Source organism: Astyanax mexicanus, chromosome 24 (genome assembly GCF_023375975.1).
Source record: "Astyanax mexicanus isolate ESR-SI-001 chromosome 24, AstMex3_surface, whole genome shotgun sequence".
NCBI classification, from domain to species: domain Eukaryota; kingdom Metazoa; phylum Chordata; class Actinopteri; order Characiformes; family Acestrorhamphidae; genus Astyanax; species Astyanax mexicanus.
Window position 1 is genome coordinate 28,003,070 of NC_064431.1, and position 19,057 is coordinate 28,022,126.

At 38.0% G+C, this 19,057-nt stretch overlaps 1 protein-coding gene across 3 annotated transcripts; it reads right to left on the reverse strand.

The window, feature by feature from the left end:
• Window positions 1–1,080: 1,080 nt before the first annotated feature.
• On the reverse strand, window positions 1,081–18,120 carry eogt (EGF domain-specific O-linked N-acetylglucosamine (GlcNAc) transferase). Of its 3 annotated transcripts, XM_049471440.1 has the most exons (17): window positions 18,062–18,120; window positions 15,426–15,581; window positions 14,616–14,810; window positions 13,798–13,898; window positions 13,577–13,685; window positions 13,318–13,412; window positions 11,989–12,093; window positions 11,692–11,798; window positions 10,927–11,030; window positions 9,341–9,433; window positions 8,195–8,266; window positions 7,446–7,532; window positions 5,590–5,658; window positions 4,504–4,565; window positions 4,247–4,366; window positions 3,360–3,462; window positions 1,081–1,995 (listed from the first exon to the last, which is right to left on the reverse strand). In XM_049471440.1, exons 3-17 carry the CDS (start codon window positions 14,793–14,795, stop codon window positions 1,849–1,851), a joined length of 1,554 nt encoding a protein of 517 aa, XP_049327397.1. In that variant the 5' UTR covers window positions 14,796–14,810; window positions 15,426–15,581; window positions 18,062–18,120; the 3' UTR covers window positions 1,081–1,848. The 3 variants fall into 3 exon arrangements, with proteins under 3 accessions (XP_049327397.1, XP_049327398.1, XP_049327396.1); XM_049471441.1 differs by lacking the exon at window positions 15,426–15,581; XM_049471439.1 differs by lacking the exon at window positions 18,062–18,120 and having other exon boundaries at window positions 15,426–15,823.
• Between the last annotated feature and the right edge of the window lie 937 nt (window positions 18,121–19,057).

Consider the following 19,057-nt stretch of genomic DNA (forward strand, 5'->3'; position numbering starts at 1 on the left):
TCACGTATCCGAACCAAATCCGATCTGAGCAAAAAATCGGATTTGAGTAATGTGGCTTGTAATGTGAACATAGCCTAAGTTACAAAGTTTTTAATACTGAACTACAGAAAGTTTGCACAATTGATCGTTAACTAAAACGAGCATAGGTTTAGTTAACGATATTCTGAGCATTAAATGTAGAAGTCTTTTCTTTGGAGAAATTACAGATGAAGCCAGAGAGAGGTGAGTACTGTCTCCTACACCTTTAAAAGACTTAGAAACTGGAGAAAACTGCTACAGGAAGAGTCACGTCTGGCTGACCCACATGGAAACAGCTTTAGCCTTTAGTTTCAGTTTCAGCAGTGAAGAGAAGAATTAGAGAGGTCTTACAGGTGAAGTGCAGTAAAAAAAATTTTTAAAAAAGCAGCTTGTTGCACTGGATTACTTAAAAAAATATATGAGTGTTCTAAAACTTTTGACCGGTAGTGAACTTCTAATGAATCAAGTGTTCATTTAATCCAACAAGGAGAACTAAAATACACTGTGTAGTAATGGAATCACAATGGTATCGACTGGTCTACAACCAATTCAGCAGTCAACTGGCTGCCACTACGATCGGGAGATCGCTGGCTCGAATCCTGGTCATGCAGCTTGCCCTCAGATGCCGGAAACCTGAGAGAGCACAATTGGCCTTGCTTTCTGAGTGGGTAGATGGCCCTCTCTCTGCTCATCACTCCTAGGGTGATGTTGATCAGCACAAGGCTGCATCTGTGAGCTGATGTATCCGAACCGAGTCGCTGCGCTTTCCTCCGAGTTCGCTGTGATGCTACTCGGCAATGCTGCATTAAGAGGCGGAGTCTGACTCGGAGGAGGCGTGTGCTAGTCTTTACTCTCCTTGTGTTGTGGCATCACCAGTGATGGTGGATATACCGCTGAATAGCAGCTGAATGGGTGGGAAAATTGGCCTAGCTAAATTGGGAGAAAAAATGGGAGAAAATATGAAATAAATCTTCAAAAAAAAAAGAAAATGTTGGGACAGTATGAAAAGTAGTTATTCCAAATTAAAATAAGTAGTAATTCTTAATAGCACGTATTTTACCAATTATTTTAAGAAATTAACAAAAAATGTAAAAAAAAGCATTGTTTTTTTATGTGCTATTACTAGTAGTGGGAATCCCAGGTAACACACGATACGATGTTATCATGATATGTTGCCCATAATAACAATGATATCATGATACTGTGATTCTGCGATACTCAATATATTGCAAGACAATTCTCTACGATAGTTCGCACCATCTGTGTTACTAAAGACGATAACACACTCCTAAATAAGCAGATACCAGGAAGTTTGGATTTATCACCGAATTTCTTCCGCAAGTTTACACTATTTATTTAATTAGCACCGCCATGTGGCGCTAGTCAAATTTTAGGGTGAGTCGTGAGGAGTTTATAGCTTTTAGCCTATGTTTAAACACAAATATCCATATTTAATGCCATATATTGATAATGTATCGCAAACAAAAAGAGTACAATACATCGAGATGTCAATATTTTGTCCCACCTCTAGCAATTGCTTTTGTGTATGCCGGATTTTTTTGTAAAATTAAGTAAGTAAATAGTAGTTATGCAGCAGAATGTGCGAGAATATTAACTTATTTTCACTCAGAAAATCAACAGCACATTATGTAACTGACTCAATACAATCATAAGTCATTTTTTGTAGTGTTTTGAGTGAATTGTAGCGTCTTTGAGTTTATGTAAGCAGTAGTGTTTATATGGATGTGCGTGGATGTGCAGGGATGTGCGTGGATGTGCAGGGATGTGTGTGGATGTGCAGGGATGTGTGTGGTGTGTGTAGCCATGCTGCTATAGCTCATCTCGAGTCTGTTTTGAACGCCAGTCCCGATGGTGCATCACATGATCTGCAGCCAGCATGACTAAGCGCATGAACTCCTCCAGGTCGAAAGCGTAATTGGTGAATTTGGGATGCTCCCCGAGAGTAGGGTGATGCCCCTGAAACACACAGAGACCACAAGCAATTGAAATAACTGATATTTTATCTATACGAGAAAATGCAACTTATTGTTAAATATTAATGATAACCACTTGTGAAACATACAGTATGCAAACTAATCATTTTGTTTGAATATTGATAAACTTTTACAATAAGAACACATTAATTAACAGTGCTTACGACAGAAAGCCTCAACTAATTATTAATTGGCATTAGTTATGATACTACAAAATTATTAGTTAAGACATTACTTACCCATTTAACATTTAATGTTTATTACTGTAAAGTGTTACCAGAATTGTTTTATGCTTTAAGGCTTTCTTGGCTTAATTTTTAAATCAAAGACAGCTATGATCATAATGTTGGATATGTATTCCTATAAAAAATAAATAAAAAATAAAAAAATCGCTGGTTCGAATCCCGGTCACGCAGCTTGCCATCAGCTACCGGAACCCTGAGAGAGCACAATCGGCCTTGCTCTCTCTGGGTGAGTAGATGGCGCTCTCTCCCCACATCATTCCAAAGGGTGATGTCGATCAGCACAAGGCTGCGTCTGTGAGCTGATGTATCAGAACCGAGTCGCTGCACTTTCCTCCGAGTGCACTGTGATGCTACTCGGTAATGCTGCATCAGCAGCAGTTTGAAAAGAGGCGGTGTCTGACGTTACACGTGTCGGAGGAGGCATGTGCTATTTTTCACCCTCCTGGTGTTGGGGCATCACTAGTGATAGGGGAGTCTTAACTAGTATATTAAAATCAGTGTGTGTAGCTGTGTGTAGGCATCTGCAACCAAACATAGTTTTATTTATTTAGCCTATTTATTTGATTAAGGTAATGTAGTGTGGAGTAATGAAGCAGTACTGTAACTTTAGTAACTTAAATTGAAGGGAGAGTCTTGTACAGCTCAGAGCGCAATAATATTTCATTAAAAATATCCATATTTCAAGCCATATATTGATAAAGTATGGCAAACAAAACAATACTATACATTGTGATCTCAATATTTTGAGATCCCACCTCAAGTCATTATTAGTTAGTATTAAATGAATAAGTATGCTGTAAGGCTTTCTTGCCTTTATTTTTTAATCAAATACAGCTATAATCAAAATTCTGGATATGTATTGCTTTTAACTAGTATATTATAATCAGTGTATGTAGCTGTATATAGGGATCTGCAAAAAATAAGGTATTTTATTGTGTGTGTGTATATATATATATATATATATATATATATATATATATATATATATATATATATATATATATATATATACACACAAATTATTGGAAACACTGCATCCAAAAGTGTGAACAGTGCTAATGTAAAACGTGTGCATGTACACAGAGGTGCTACGTCTCTCTACCTTATCCTGAGGAAACACTTTGTCAGGTTTCTGCCAGGTCAGGTAGTGAACGCCCCTCAGCCGAGCTAGATCACGGTAGCAGCTTTCATCCTGACAGTTATACCTGAAGAACAGAGAGAAAGAGAGAGAGAGAGAGAGAGAGAGAGAGAGAGAGAGAGCAATGTTATTACAACAACAGCAACAAATAGAACTCATAGAAAAATGATCACTCAGTCTTCAATAAGGGGCAAAACTACTATAAACGTTTGGAAAAATCCGCAGTAGAAGCAGAGGTAGTTTGGTAATCAGTAGCAGCAGTAGAATCAATTATTATATTAGAAGCAGTAGCAGCAGTAGGATCATTATTAGTAGCAGTAGTAGAAGCAGCAATATCAGTAGCAGGAGATATTTAATGTTCAAAGAGATAAACCTTTCGGAATTGGAGTTGTAGTAGATGTTGTATTATTATTATTATTATTATTATTATTATTATTATTATTATTATTATTATTATCATTATTATTATTATTAGTAGTAGTAGTAGTAGTAGTAGTAGTAATAGCATTAGTAGTAGGAGTGTCGTGTATTAGTGGAAGTAGTACTATTAGTACTGTTAGTAATAATGTTAGTAGTAATAAGCAGTAGTAGAAGCAGCAGTAATAAAAGCAACAGTAGCAGAAGTAGTGAAATCACTATTAACTGTAGTAGCATTAGTAACAGTATCAGTAGGATCATTAATAATACACTACTATAATAATATATACTAGAGTATTTGCTATAAGTAGTACTAATACTACTAGCAGCAGTGATAGAAGCAGAATAATCAGTAGTAGAAGTAGTAGAAGAATTATTAAGCAGAGGTATCAGCAGTAATATTAGTAGAGGTACCGAGGTACACACACACGTACAGTTCGAAAATGACGGCCCAGTCGGGGAGGAAGAGCAGATGTGTGAGTCCAGCTCCGTGCATCCCGATGAAGATGTCCGAGTTATGGGTCACTCTGATCTGCTCCAGAAACGGCATATCTCTGCTCTCACATGCACACAAACACACACAGACACACACACACACACACACACACACACACACACACAGTTGTCAGTCACTGCTGCCGTCTGCAGTCTGAACACACACTGATGAGAAAGTGTGAAGACTGTCACTCACTTGTACTTGTAATCCACCAGCTTGACCTCAAATAAGGCCACGGTCTTCAGAGCATTTATGATCTACACACACACACACACACACACACACACACACAGTGGGGGTTCAGCAAGTGATTAATGAGTGCTTACTTCTGTATGGAGAGAAGCCAAACTAAGACAATCTACCGGCCAAAAGAATGAACGAAGTGAAAGAGAGAAACAAAGAGAGAGAGAGAGAAAGAAAGAAAGAAAGAAAGAAAGAAAGAAAGAAAGAAAGAAAGAAAGAAAGAAAGAGAAACAGTGAGTGAGTGAGTGAGTGAAAGAAATAAAGAAAGAAAGAAAAAAGAGTAAAAGAAATAGAGAGAAATAGATAGAAACAGTATGTGAGTGAGTGAGAAAAAGAAAGAAAGAAAGAGTAAAAGAAATAGTGAGAAAGAGATAGAAACAGTATGTGAGTGAGTGAGAAAAAAAAAGAAAGAAAGAAAGAAAGAAAGAAAAAAGAGAAACAGTGAGTGAGTATGTGAGTGAGTGAAAGAAAGAAAGAAAGAAAGAAAGAAAGAAAGAAAGAAAGAAAGAGAGAAAGAGATAGAAACAGTACGTGAGTGAGTGAGAAAAAGAAAGAAAGAAAGAAAGAAAGAAAGAAAGAAAGAAAGAAAGAAAAAAGAGTAAAAGAAATAGTGAGAAAGAGATAGAAACAGTACGTGAGTGAGTGAGAAAAAGAAAGAAAGAAAGAAAGAAAGAAAGAGATAGAAACAGTACGTGAGTGAGTGAGAAAAAGAAAGAAAGAAAGAAAGAAAGAGTAAAAGAAAGAGAGAAAGAGATAGAAACAGTACGTGAGAGAGTGAGAAAAAGAAAGAAAGAAAGAAAGAAAGAAAGAAATGAGACAGAGAGAAAAATAAATATAGAGAAGGAGAGAGACAAAGAGAGAGAAACAGTGAGTGAGAGAGAAAGAAAGAAAGAAAGAAAGAAAGAATGAAAGAAAGAAAGAAAGAAATGAGACAGAGAGAGAAAAATAAATAAAGAGGAATAGAGAGAAAGAGAGAAACAGTGAGTAAGTGAGTGAGTGAGTGAAAGTGTGAAATGATGAAAGGGTGAATGTTCTGACCTCTTGTTGGTTTAATATCCGGCGGTACTCTGTACTCCGAGCCAGCAGAGTCACACGAATACGTCCGTCCTGCAACACACACACACACACACACACACACACACACACACACACACACACACACACACACACACACACACACACACACACACACACGCGTATTACTACTATTTTATTCTGACCAGCCCAAGATACACCTGTGTAATAATCACTGTTTCTAATCAGCATCTTGATTTGCCACACCTGTGACTGGTGGGTGGTTTAACTCAGCAAAGGAGAAGCGCTCACTATCACTGATTTAGACCCAACAGTGAGAGAAACATTTGAGTACATAGGAAAAGTTTTAGATCTTTGAGTTCAGCTCATGAAAAATGGTGTTGCATTTTTGCTCAAATAAGAACATACTGCAAATTTCTATTTTGATGAAAACGTCTTTTTCTGTGTACAAATGCACACACACAGAGGTGGGGACTTACAATGCCTACAATGTGTTATACAGCAGATGCTCTCTATATATCTGCAGGGACACTAATCCATCAAACTGGAAAGTTTGAGATAGAGAGATTCCTTATCCTACGCTGCCACCTAGTGGCCAAAAATAAAAGAACAGTTTGGGGGCAAACTGTGTGTGTGTGTGTGTTTGTGTGTACTGTATGGAGTCGTAAGTGTGTATGAGTGATGAGCCATGCAGCTGGTAGAGAAAGAAGAGCCAAGTGTGCGCACACACACACACCCACACACACAAACACACACACACATTACAAAAATACATTTCCAGCAACTGCACGGTGCTCCAGGGCTCGGCAAATTCAGTTTCCACAACAGCTGCTGAACACAGCTATTGTTATTGTAAGAAGAAGTGTGTGTGTGTATAAGAGAGTTTGTGTGGTGGGGAGTGTACTGCTTGTGTGTCATTGTATACCTGCACCTTATAATAGTTGGTGTAGGTATGTAAGACAACGTACACAGTCATGCCAAAAGTCATGGAACAGGCACTAGTATCATGTTGCAGAACTTTAGCTGAGGATGTGATTCTGTCACTGGTTTCTGGTTTCTAAGGACAATTCTAGGCAAATTAACAGCGCTAGGAACAGCATGGCAGTTTGTTCTTGTGTTATTTGTGCAAATAACACATTCATGTTTTATGCTTTGCCCAGTAATTCAGAGCTAAGGAACAAATGGTTAGAATTTGTTTATGGAACACCACCAGACATGTACAATTGAGATAGGTCGATGTATGTGTAGAACAGTTCTGTTTACACTAGTTAACCTGGACTACCCACCTGTTGTGTAAGTAACTATAGGTTTACATAGGATCTCCGGTGGATTTGGTGTTTTATAGAGACTCTAAGACTAGGTCAGTGGCTGAGCTGCACTTAGCAGGGCATTACTACACATGTTGTAAAGTAAGATATGACATTGCAAAGACTGTTATTAAAATGTCTAAGTACAAATTTCTTTATTTTAAAACGTTTCTAACTGTTTTTCGTCTGGCTGTGTCGCAGTGCTGTTAGCCAATCAGAGGCGATGTGTTTGCTTGCATGAATATTCATGAGCAAGAGCCGAAATCCTATCGTTTCTCCCCTTTATACCCATTACTGTGGACCGCTTGCAACCAAGTAATTAGACTACTCTATAATTATTAAAACTAAAAATGTAAGACTTTAAGAAAATTTTATGTAAGATTAAAAATAAAAATCTGTCAGTTTTAAAGTCTTTTTAAGGCCTTAAATTTAAGGTTTCGAATGTTTTTTTTTTAACGGTGCCTTAAACTTTCGCTAGTTTTTTCCCCACTGTGTGTGTGTGTGTGTGTGTGTGTGTGTGTCGGGGAGACTAAAATTGTCTAAATATGTTACCTTGGGTCCCTCCTGCTCGATGTTGAGTCGATGAAGGACATGCTGAGAGAAGGCTCTGAACATTCCCTCACTCTGGCAGTTTGAAATCTGTCAATCACACACACACACAGACACACACAGACACACACACACACACACACACACACACACACACACACACACACACACACACACACACACAGTCAGTGTAATCCCCTCTACACTCACATTTCAAACACATTACAGGCAACTCATTTGCAGATGTGAGTCAGGCGCTGACACTCATGAATATAAAGATGCTTCCTGCCACAGAGACAGATGTGTTGGGACACTTCACACACACATACATACACACACACACACACGTCAAGGCAGTACCTGCTATCACACACACACATACTCATGCGTGTTTTTCACACTCCAAGGCTCCAGACAACTAAAGATCAATGCCAAACACATCACACACACACCCCCTGCAAGAGAACGCTGTGTGTGTGTGTGTACAGAGTGCACACAGGAGAGGGCAGGAGATGAGTGGGTCTGAAAACGCTTACAGGTTTTAATACATATAAAACAGCACAATCACACAATCCCTCCAGCAGCCGCTGCGCATCTGCAATTCAGACGCTGGAGGGGTTATTCCAAAATCAAACCACAGACAAGATGAGATTCCCTTTTCCTTGTGTTTCTAGTGCTTCTTGTGTTTTTGTCTTTTTTCAGCAGCGGCGTCTCTGAAATCATGTGTGTTTATGGCTTTAATGTTCACTCACCAGGGGGGTGTTGTAGAAGAGGCCGTACCTCATCCTCGGCAGCAGAGAGAAAAACACGTCCCTGAAACACACCTGCACATGCACACACACACAGAAAACACACACACACACACTGTGTTCACTTCTCCACATCTTTCAATAAGATGATAGACAGATTAGAACAGTCAGCAAACAACTAGACTGAAAAACAGAATGACAGATGATAATGATAAATGTATCTACTATAACTATAAACAACAGAATATTAAAAAGAACAACAGCTATACAAATAGACAAACAATAATTCAAAAAGAGCAATTGAATGATATAAATTAACACAACAATAGAAAGATAAATAGATCAATAAAATGACAGAATAATAAAGAGACAATAGATAGATTCAGGCAGAATGATAAAACAACACAACATAATACACAATACAATAGAATGACATAATATAGTCAAGCATACAGACAGGCAGACAGATAAATAGGCAGACAGACATACAAGCATATGGGCAGGCAGACAGATACAGATACGCAGAGACAGACAGACAGACATACAGAAATAGACAGTCAGGCATACAGACAGACAGACAGTTAGACAGACTATTGGTCAGGTAAGTCAGAAAGACAAAGACAGACAGACAGATAGATAGATAGATAGATAAAGAGAGAGCAATAGATAGACAGACAGAACGATGGAGAGATAAACAGGCAGGCAGGCAGGCAGGCAGGCAGGCAGGCAGGCAGACAGACAGACAGACAGATAGATAGATAGAAGGACAGACAGACAGAGCAACATGTAGAAGGACAGACAGACAGACAGATAGGTAGATAGATAGAGAGATAGATACAGATAGATAGACAGGTAGACAGAACGACAGGTAGAAGGACGGACAGACAGACATACAGACAGACAGACAGACAGATAGATAGCTAGATAGCTAGACAGCTAGATAGAATAGACAGTGATACAGACAGAAAAAGAGATAAAGAGAGAGCAATAGATAAACAGACAGACAGGCAGACAGACAGAATGATGGAGAGATAGATAGTCACACAAACAGACAGATAGGTAGATAGATAGACAGACAGATAGACAGGTAGACAGAATGACAGGTAGAAGGAAGGACAGACAGACAGACAGACAGACAAACTAGTTTACCCGTTTGGAGTCGTAGGTTTTGAGGTGTATGATGTCGTAGTGTGAGAAGGCTCTCCAGGTCTCACTGAAGAGATCTCCATATCCAAACAGACTCTATAACACAGACCAGCGCAGGGGTCAATCTCAGTCTGCAACTTTATCAAACCTCATAAAAAAACACGAGACCAGAGAACGGGCTGGACGCTTCTGCCAAGATCAACGGCAGAGTAACAGATCTGTCCAGGACTCCAGCAGCACATTATATTTAATATGATCACTCAGACTGGGCTTAACCCGAGCACTGGAATCTACAGACAATAGGAGTCGCTAGTCTGAGTATTTTGATAGTTTTATTAGTAATATAAACTCAGACTTTCTGCACACACTCACACTGCCCTCTCTTCCTCAGCTAGGAAGTACAGAACCAGGAGGAACAACCCAGATAAGCTTTCTCCATAAATCACTGCGTTTTTGGCACCTCGGGTTTTTTCAGCAGGTCTGGACAAGGCCGAACTCCAGTCGCTTTGCTAGAGACGCTGTTTTCAGACTCAGCATGAAGGTCAGAGCCAAACACTCTTGCTTACTTTGATTCGTTTCCAAACGAGAACCAGTAGAAGCCTGATTAATGACGGGTGCTCTATCATAACATGGTTCAAGAGCTGCTGTTCAGCCAAAAGCTTGATTACAGAACAACCTGGCAGCTTCAGATTTAACTGATTTAATCACTGTGTGAAAGACTAGGCCCAATCCATAACAAAGATCAGATTAAAGATACAATCACGTTCATTAATACCACCACACTCAACTTCTTTCTGAACTTCTGCAACTATACACTGACTAGGGGTGGGACAATATATTCATATTGTGGTGTATTGCATTGGTTAGAACAAGATGTTTTAAGTAATGAAGTACAAATACTTCATCTTACTTAAGAAAAGTTTACTTCTTATATTTTCACTCAATTAATTGAATCGAGTCGCATCACAGCGCACTCGGAGGAAAGCGCAGTGACTCGGTTCCAATACATCAGCAAGGTCAATTGTGCTCTCTCCGGGCTCCAGCAGCTGATGGCAAGCTGCATGACTGGGATTCAAACCAGTAATCTCTCGATAACAATGTCAACGCTTTAGAACATTGGACCATTCTGAGCTAGTATCTATACTTCTGCCTGAGTAGTGAATAAGAATACTTTTGACACCTTTGTTTAGAATGTACCTTATCGATATGTGGCGCCAAATATCAAAATTTTTATTGAAACCTAGGTTGAACATTACATTTCGGAATTTCTAAAGTTATAATAATAGAATTTATTACAATATTCTCTGATATATTCCCCGACAAAATGCATTTTTTTTTTAATATTGCATATTCCATCCTACAAAGCAATGACCTGACACTGAATCTGTATGCATTTGATCATCAAATATGAATAAATGTGGTTAAATACTATTTAATCAGTATGTAAAGCAGATACTATTCACATTTATTGCCCAAGTTTAAACAGAGTTTAACTACTGAATTTTTGACTATATAATTTTTTTTTGTTATATTAAATAGTTATAGGTCAGTTCTTAATGTCTCTTTTTGCTGTTTGTGTTTGTAATTACCGTGTCCCACATGACGATGTTGACGTCTCTGCTGAAGGAGTTGTTGAGGTGCTGGGAGATGTACAGGTTGGCAAAGTCGCAGAAATGATGGTACATGTTCACTCCTGAAACGTGAGATCAGTCAAATACCAGTCAAATATAAGCTCTGTAATATGTTTAAAAAGGAACATAACTCACAAATAACTCAATAATAGCTTTAAAATGCTCAATTTAAAGCTAAATATTGGGATAAAATACCTTCAGACGTTCACTTTATGTATAATATACGTAAAAAAGTATTGAGACATCTACTCATTCATGGTATTAAAAATAGTTTCTACTGGGGTGCAGAGTGGTTTAACCGTCTAAAACGCTGCCACTATGATCGGGAGGTCTCTGTTTCGAATCTTGGTTATGCAGCTTGCCATCGGCTGCCAGAGACCTGAAAAAGCACAACTGGCCTTTGCTCTCTCTCTCTCTCTCTGGGTGGGTAGATGGTGCTCTTTCTTCTCATCACTCCTAGGGTGATGTCGATCAGCACAAGGCTGCATCTGTGAGCTGATGTATCGGAACCGCGGAGTCACTGCACTTTCCTCCAAATACGCTGTGATGCTACTCTGCAATGGCGCAGCATATATATGTATATATAGTTTATACTGACCAGGGAATGCATTCAACTATATTTTTGGAGAACTGCTATAAGGATTGAATTGCATTTAGCAATCTACGTCACAACTGGAGCATCTCTAGAGAATGTAGTACACTGTATCATCACTGTTTCCCCACCTGCATCCAACTTCATGAAGATGGTGGGTCTCTCTATAATAAGATCACAGTGGTTGTCATCTATAGGGTGGAAGTCCAGCTCTGTGAACGTCTGCAGCTCCGCAAACCTACAGAACAAAGACCAATTAAACCTTAGGGATCACAGTGACCCCAGAAATAATCACAAATTAATAGTTTAATGTGGTTTTATATTAACTAATTTAACTATTCAGATTGTTATCTATGCCAGACATGGATCAATGGGTCAAAATGCTGTAAAATATTAACTGTGACTATAATTTAATCCTTCTGTCTCACCAGGACTGCAGGGGGCTCTTGTGCTGCCCTTCTGCCTCCAGCGCTGCACTGTTCAACCTGCAGCGACCCCCGATCTCCCCCTTCTGCAGGAAATCCTCCTTATATCTACAGAAAGAGTGAGTGTGAGAAAAAGGTAGGTATTATATTCTACAGTGGCATAATGAAACAATGGAAATAACAATTATTAGTCAAACTGTAAAATGTAGACACAGAGATTCATACCAGATTAACCGTTACAACCCCACTGACGCAAAATGCGTAAAAAATCATGCATTGTTTCTACAGCTTAATTATTCAGGAATGAGTCAATGCACTAAAATGATTTATACATTGTGACAAACAGGAAACACTATGGTTTCTAAAAATAGCACTGACCTCACGCTGAACTGAAGAATTTTTGAGAAATCTATTTAGAAATACACCTAAAAAATTATATTCTATGTTCTTTCATTATAAGCAGCTGATAGTAAATATCTAGTGTAATAAAACACTTTTATTAGGTAGGAATACTGGCCATATTGGCTCAAATTACTCAAACTCTTATCAATCTGCATCCTAGAGGAGAGAATATGAAGAAAATTAAATCCAACTGGTGCTGATAATCCTCATGTACTCTGTCACAGTAATAAGCCGTGTAATAAAGTATCATTATCAAAAAAATTCTTATACGTTATAATAACTAATATACACTCTAATCTAAGTATAACTAAAAAGAAAATTCTTGTGCAAAATAATTTGAAGAAAAACAGGCGGTGGGTAAAATTTTCATAAAACAGTTATCAATTTCAGGAAGATTTACAAATTCTGGAAGCATAATGACATTTTTTGAGCAGCTCAATGTCTGTCTTCTGGCATATAGGAAAAATAATAGCATGTGGCTATAATAGCATGTGGCTATAGCTCCTAACATAACTGTACTGTTATAACAAGTGAAAGAGGAAAAAGGAAAAACTGAGAAAAAAACACACCAAAAAAATAAGCTGGGGTTTAAATGGTTAAAACCCTTCTTAATGAGGAGACAGGCCACTGACTTCTGTACGAATGGGAGTTCTCGTAATGCTAATCATTGGGCCCGTTCCAGCACAAAGTGCCGCCCTTCAGCAAAATCACCCAATAAGCTTCCTGGTTGTGCAAAGAGTGGAGGAGAAACAGCGTGCTCCATCCACTGTGGCGATGTGCGCAGGCGCAGCAGCCATAACAAGCATATTTCAATAGTAATAGTGCAGCTTTCTGGACGTGTCCAATGGATCAGTGTCCTTCTCAGCAAAGGAAACTGACCTGCTCATTCATGCAACAAAATAAATGTCAACTGTGGTCAGGGTCACTGACCTCTCTTGACCCCTGCGAGGTTCCCGTAGGTCCAAGTAAAGATTGGTGGCTCTACAAAACCGCATGTGGCTGGTGCACTTCAGAAAAGATTCTCCCTTTAAATGAGAAACAGGAAGACACACAGCAGTCACTTATTGTCCGCTAAATGCAACGTAATGTAATGTAATGTAAAGAAGACAAGACATGACAAGATATAACAAGACAAGAGAACAGACAATCGGTTACAAAAGGAAAGGAAACTAAAGAAAAGGATTTTTACAGAATTTAAAGGCTTGCACAAGGTCTTCATCTCGCTCAGTCTCTCTCTCACGTAGCCAAAGTCGGCCTGCTTCCAGAAGATCTCTTGAGCCGCCTGAACTGAGCTCGCCCTACAGAACACACACACACACACACACACACACACAAATCTTGGATTAAAGGAATGATCAGTTAGTTTTCTTTGCAGTATATTAAAGCTTTAACATTAACAGGATTGTTTACCATCCTGGGTCCACGCTGGTGCAGACAGGGTAGCTGAACCAGTGCTGAGGCGAGCAGTTTCTCTCATAACCCCAACAAGACTCCTTCTGAGAGAGAGCATCCTTAAACACAAATACACACAGACACACACTCAAGTTGAGGAAATAATAATACAGATGGTAAATACTAAAGTAATTGCATTTTATTTCTGTACTGTTCTGTGCAATGAGGAATTACTCTATATTTCTCAGTGGGTTTTAGCGGGAAAAAACAAATTGTAATGGGACGGCAGCAAGCACTTTGTCCATGACTTTTGTCATCAAGCATGAAAGCTAAAGAACGCCGCGCTGACCTCTGATACAAGACAATTTTCTATGATACTACACAATACTTCTAAATAAATAATCAAATACCAGGAACTATGGATTTATTGGTGTCAGTTTTACAGAAATAATCAACCGTTTAAGAACATAAAATACTTTCTAATAAAATAATTTTGATGAGGACAAATTATTACAGTTTAATTATTAAAGCCTTATTAAACTGTAGAATTAACGATTTTGAACGATTGCACGACTGACAAACAAAAAGAGAGCTGGAAAGTGCTGAAGGCAGCTTCTTTCACTGCAACTCGACTCCATTCACAACTCTCTGTGAATCCAGAAAACCCAGTGTGAAAGTTTCGCACTCAGCAAAACCTTCAACTCACACACACACACACACACATACTACTTACACGTACACACACCCAAACTCACATGTACACCCACGCTCATACATGCACAAAACAACACCCAAACTCACACGTACACCCACTCGCACACGTACACTAGTCTTACTTTAAAGGGGCAGAGGGGGTCTTCTCTGCAGGCTTTAGCGAGGGGCCGGTTGTTGTGGAGGAAGTATGGAAGGTGTAGTCGAGGGAGAGACACAGAGCTGTAGTTCAGCAGCGGCTGGAGCTCCACATCACACACCACACAACAAATACACACCATCAACAACACAACCCACAGCGGCATATCAACACACCCCGCCTGAGAGAGAGAGAGAGAGAGACAGAGAGAGAGAGACAGAGAGAGAGAGAGACAGAGAGAGAGAATTAAGAGAAAGAGAGTAACATAACTTAATACCATAGAAATAGAATTGATTGATTGAGAGAGACACAATAAAAATGAGAAAGAATGTAAAAATGAAAAGGGGAAACAGGGAGAGAAAGAGAAAGGAAGAAGAGACAAGAAGAAAAGGAAAAAGTAGAAAGACAAAACTAAAGGAATAAAGTACAAAACATATAAAAATAGAAGAGAAACAGAAAAAGAATAAATTAGAAATATAAAGAGGAAATAAAAGTAAAAAGAGAATGAAACAGAAACAATTTAAGAAAAAGGGATAAAATAAAAAAAATAAAAAACGACAAAGAAAGTAAAAATGAAAAGAGGAAAAGAAGAGAAAGAGGAAGGAAGAAAATACAAAACAAAAACAAAATACAAGACAACAGAAAACAATGAAGAAACAGAAAAAAGTTAAGGTAACAAAAAAGAGAGAAAAAAAACAATATGAGGGGAAAAAAGGAGAGAAAATAAAGGAATAGAAGCAGGCAATTGAGCTGGTCATACAGAATCTGTTGCTGTTTAAGTATTATAATCTCACACCTTCTCACAGCTCAGACGCTCCTCAGCCACCTATACACACCTCCACACCCAGCCTGCAGCCCAGAACAGCGTTCTCACACTGAAGACCAGAACATGAGAACAGAGACAGAAAAAGAGAGAGAGAGAGAGAGAAAGAGAGAGAAGAAGTGGAAGAACCTGTTCAGAGAGAAAAGCAGAGGAGCAGATAAGACAGATATGAGATGAATATGAAATCAGCTCAGAGACAGACAGACAGACAGACAGATCAATAAAATGAGTCCTGAGTCAGACAGACAGAACCTGAGCAGCAGAAGCAGAGTGAGAGGTAAGATCAGGTCAGACAGAGAGAGAGAGAGAGAGAGAGAGATGCAGCGAGGAGAAGGACGTGAACAGGTCAGAGCGAGTGAAGACTCGTTCAGAGAGTCTTCAGAAACTGGCCGGCGGCCACAGCGTGGGAACCTGCGTCTGACGGAGCTGCGAGCACAGGAAATATTAGTGACCTTTTTCCTACCATTGTTTAAGCACTGAGGGCTGGAATATGGGAAATTAAAATCAAAACAAGCTCCAGTTCTCAGAGCCAGTGAGAGGAGGACACCTGTGAGAGATGGCACTTTTCTTTTATTATTGGGTTTATAATGTAGAATCCACATTCAAAAACTTTTATTTGACTGCAGACAGTATGAACCCAAGACATTTGACGTATTACCTGCTAAATAGGGGTGGGCGATATGGATCTAAAATAATATCATAATATTTCAGGGTATTTTTATGATATCAATATTTTGGTGACCGTTAATATGGACTTCCAGAAACTGAGTAAATGCACAGTGTGTGTGAGACTGTGTAGGGCACAGGTAGGAGGGGCAGCGTGGCTTCCTATTCCATGGAGTCTAATTGATTAGCGAGATGGAAAGAGAGAAAAAATAGAAGGGAAATAGAAAAAATAGAGAAAGACAAAACATAAACATCAAAAAGAAAGAAAAATATAAGGGAAAGGGAAATAAGAAAGAAAAAATAAGGAACAGAGAAAAGAAGAGGATACATAAGAGAATATAAGTGAGAAGAATTAAAGGAAAAAAGAGAGAGAAAAAGCAACAAGTGCATAAAGACAGAAAAACTAAACAGAGTAAAAATAGTAAAAGCAAAAGAAAGGAATGAAAGTCAGAAACATGGAAAAAGAACAGATATTGAACAAAGGATGAAAGAAACAAAGAAAGAAAAAGGAAGAAAGGGAGAAGGACAAAAGAGAAATAGAAAGAGAAAATAAAAATAAAAGAGAATAAAACAGATAAGAGAAAAAAAACGAAAGAAGAGTGTTACCTGTAAATGCACACTGTGTGTGTGAGTGTGAAAGAGAGAAATATAAAAGAAAAAAGAGAGAAAAGAGAAAAATGAAGGGGAGAAAAGAAAAGAAAAGTAAAAAAAGAAGGAAAAGAGAAAATACGTTGTGAGAAGAATGAAAGATAGGAATAGAGAAAGAGAAATAAGAGTATAAAGAGAAAAAAACGAAAGAAAAAATAGTAACAGCGAAAGAGAGGAATGAAAGTCAGAAACATGTAAAAAGAACAGACATTGAACAAAGGATGAAAGAAACAAAGTAAGAAAAACAAGGAAAGGGAGAAGGATAAAAGAGAAATAGAAAAAGAAAATACAAATGAAGAGAATGAAACAGATAAGAGAAAAAAATAAAAGAAGGGAAAAAAGAGAAAAAAAATTAAGAAAAAAGGATAAAATAATCAAAAAGACAGAAAAAGAAAAAAAAACGTTTCCCATTCGATTTTGTTGAAATACATGAATATTATAGTGATATAGTTAGAGAATTCCTGCATTTCCACTAAATGTTTCCACTAAATGTGTTTTTAATAAACTGTGCAATAATCTGTGAACTATTAAAGTTCTTAGTGCCGCGTTTTAAAGGTCAGAGCCCTCAGAATTCTACCACTGAAGAGTGGAGCTACTTTGAGCTTGTTAATAGTGTAAAAAATATTGATTTCTTTGTTTGGGAAACGATATGCCCCCATCACTAGTATTGTAAGCCTTGGGAGCATCGGTTAAAAGCACTGTATTGGGGGATGCTAGGGGTGAACTGAGGTGGTTCACACTCGTTATCATGTTTCACTACAGCCCAAGTCTATTTTTACACTGGATTTCTCTATTTTTAGGCCATTTAGTGCACTATTTTTGCGAAAAACACGTTTATTATGAGACAAATCCAGTTAGTGCCCTACGGAGGGAGCATACAGTGAATTGAGAGTGACCCCAAAGCTTCTCACTAAACTACAGCATGCTGAGCGGATTCAGCGCTGAGAACTTGTGTAACCACAAAAACAGAGAACCACAGACCACAACCCCGCGTTTTATGACCGTATATGGTTATTAATAAAGCAGTACTGAGATGAGCCAGAATATAAACACTATACAGCTGCAGACACGCCCATTATAAGTAGTTTAAATCAGAAACTCAGCAGCACTCACTCACCCAGCCTAACTAACACTAGTGCACTTAAACAGAAACACTACAGATAAAGACTAAAGCAGGGTATTAACACTGTATTAAAGCTCCTCCTGCAAAAAAACAGGACTCTGTTCAGGTAATAAACGAGGCTAAAACAGCTGTAAAAACCCGACTTATCCCCATACAATAAATCAAAACTCACCTTTATTATTAAAGTAAGCTGGAGTGAAGGCACCAAGTCGCCATAACACCGGAAACAAGCAGCCGGCATGCGGTTTCATTATTAGCCACCAGGGTCCGCTGTTTCACACCTTCATTATTACATTATTAACTACATTATTAAGTACAAAATAATAAATAAGATAAAAATAATACAACAAACTCAGTATATTTCTTTACGTATGTATTTCCTTGGCATTTATTTATTTTAGACTGTTATAACATATAACATAGTTATGTATGACTGAATTGTTCTTAAAGTTTTGTGCATTTATTTATTTATTTACATATTTTGGGTATCAAATAAAGTTAACACCAGTGACATTTTAATGTTATGTTGTCAGTCATGATGATATATCTCCTAAAATACAGCTCTGAAAAAAATTAGATTCAGAACATAAAACATTGTTATTTTATTCTGTAAACTACAGGCAAGATTTCACCCAAATTCCAAATAAAAATATTATCATTTAGAGCATTTATTGGCAGAAAACGAGAAATGGCTGAAACAACAAAATATGCAGAGCTTTCAGATCTCAAATAATACAAAGAAATCAAGTTCATATTCATAAAGTTTTAAGAGTTCAGAAATCAATATTTAGTTGTAAAAACCTGGTTTTTAATCAGTTTTTTTTTAATGCATTTTGGCATGTTCTCCTCCACCAGTATTACACACTGCTTTTGGATACCTTTATGCCTTTACTCCTGGTGCAAAAAATCAAGCAGTTCAGCTTGGTTTGATGGCTTGTGATCATCCGTTTTCCTCTTGATTATATTCCAGAGGTTTTCAATTTGTATTAGTGGCCACAAAAATGTGAGGAGTGTACTCACTTTTGTGAGATATGGTTTAATCATTGATTTAAAAACAATTATTGCTAAACTGATAGCTCAAGTAAGTTTCATTTTTAAAACAACGTTTAAATAAATTGTAAACCTAATAATTTTTCAGATGCAATATTTCTGTTAAGGCTAGAGACCA

Bases quoted from the DNA above. Each gene is read 5' to 3' on its own strand.
- eogt (XM_049471441.1), bottom strand. From the start codon at position 14,795: ATGCCGCTGTGGGTTGTGTTGTTGATGGTGTGTATTTGTTGTGTGGTG. The intron at 8,267-9,340 runs GTAAACTAGTTT...GTGCATGTGCAG, and splicing joins AAACCTACGACTCCAAACGG to GTGTGTTTCAGGGACGTGTT. The intron at 3,463-4,246 runs GTACGTGTGTGT...TCTGTTCTTCAG, and splicing joins TGGGCCGTCATTTTCGAACT to GTATAACTGTCAGGATGAAA.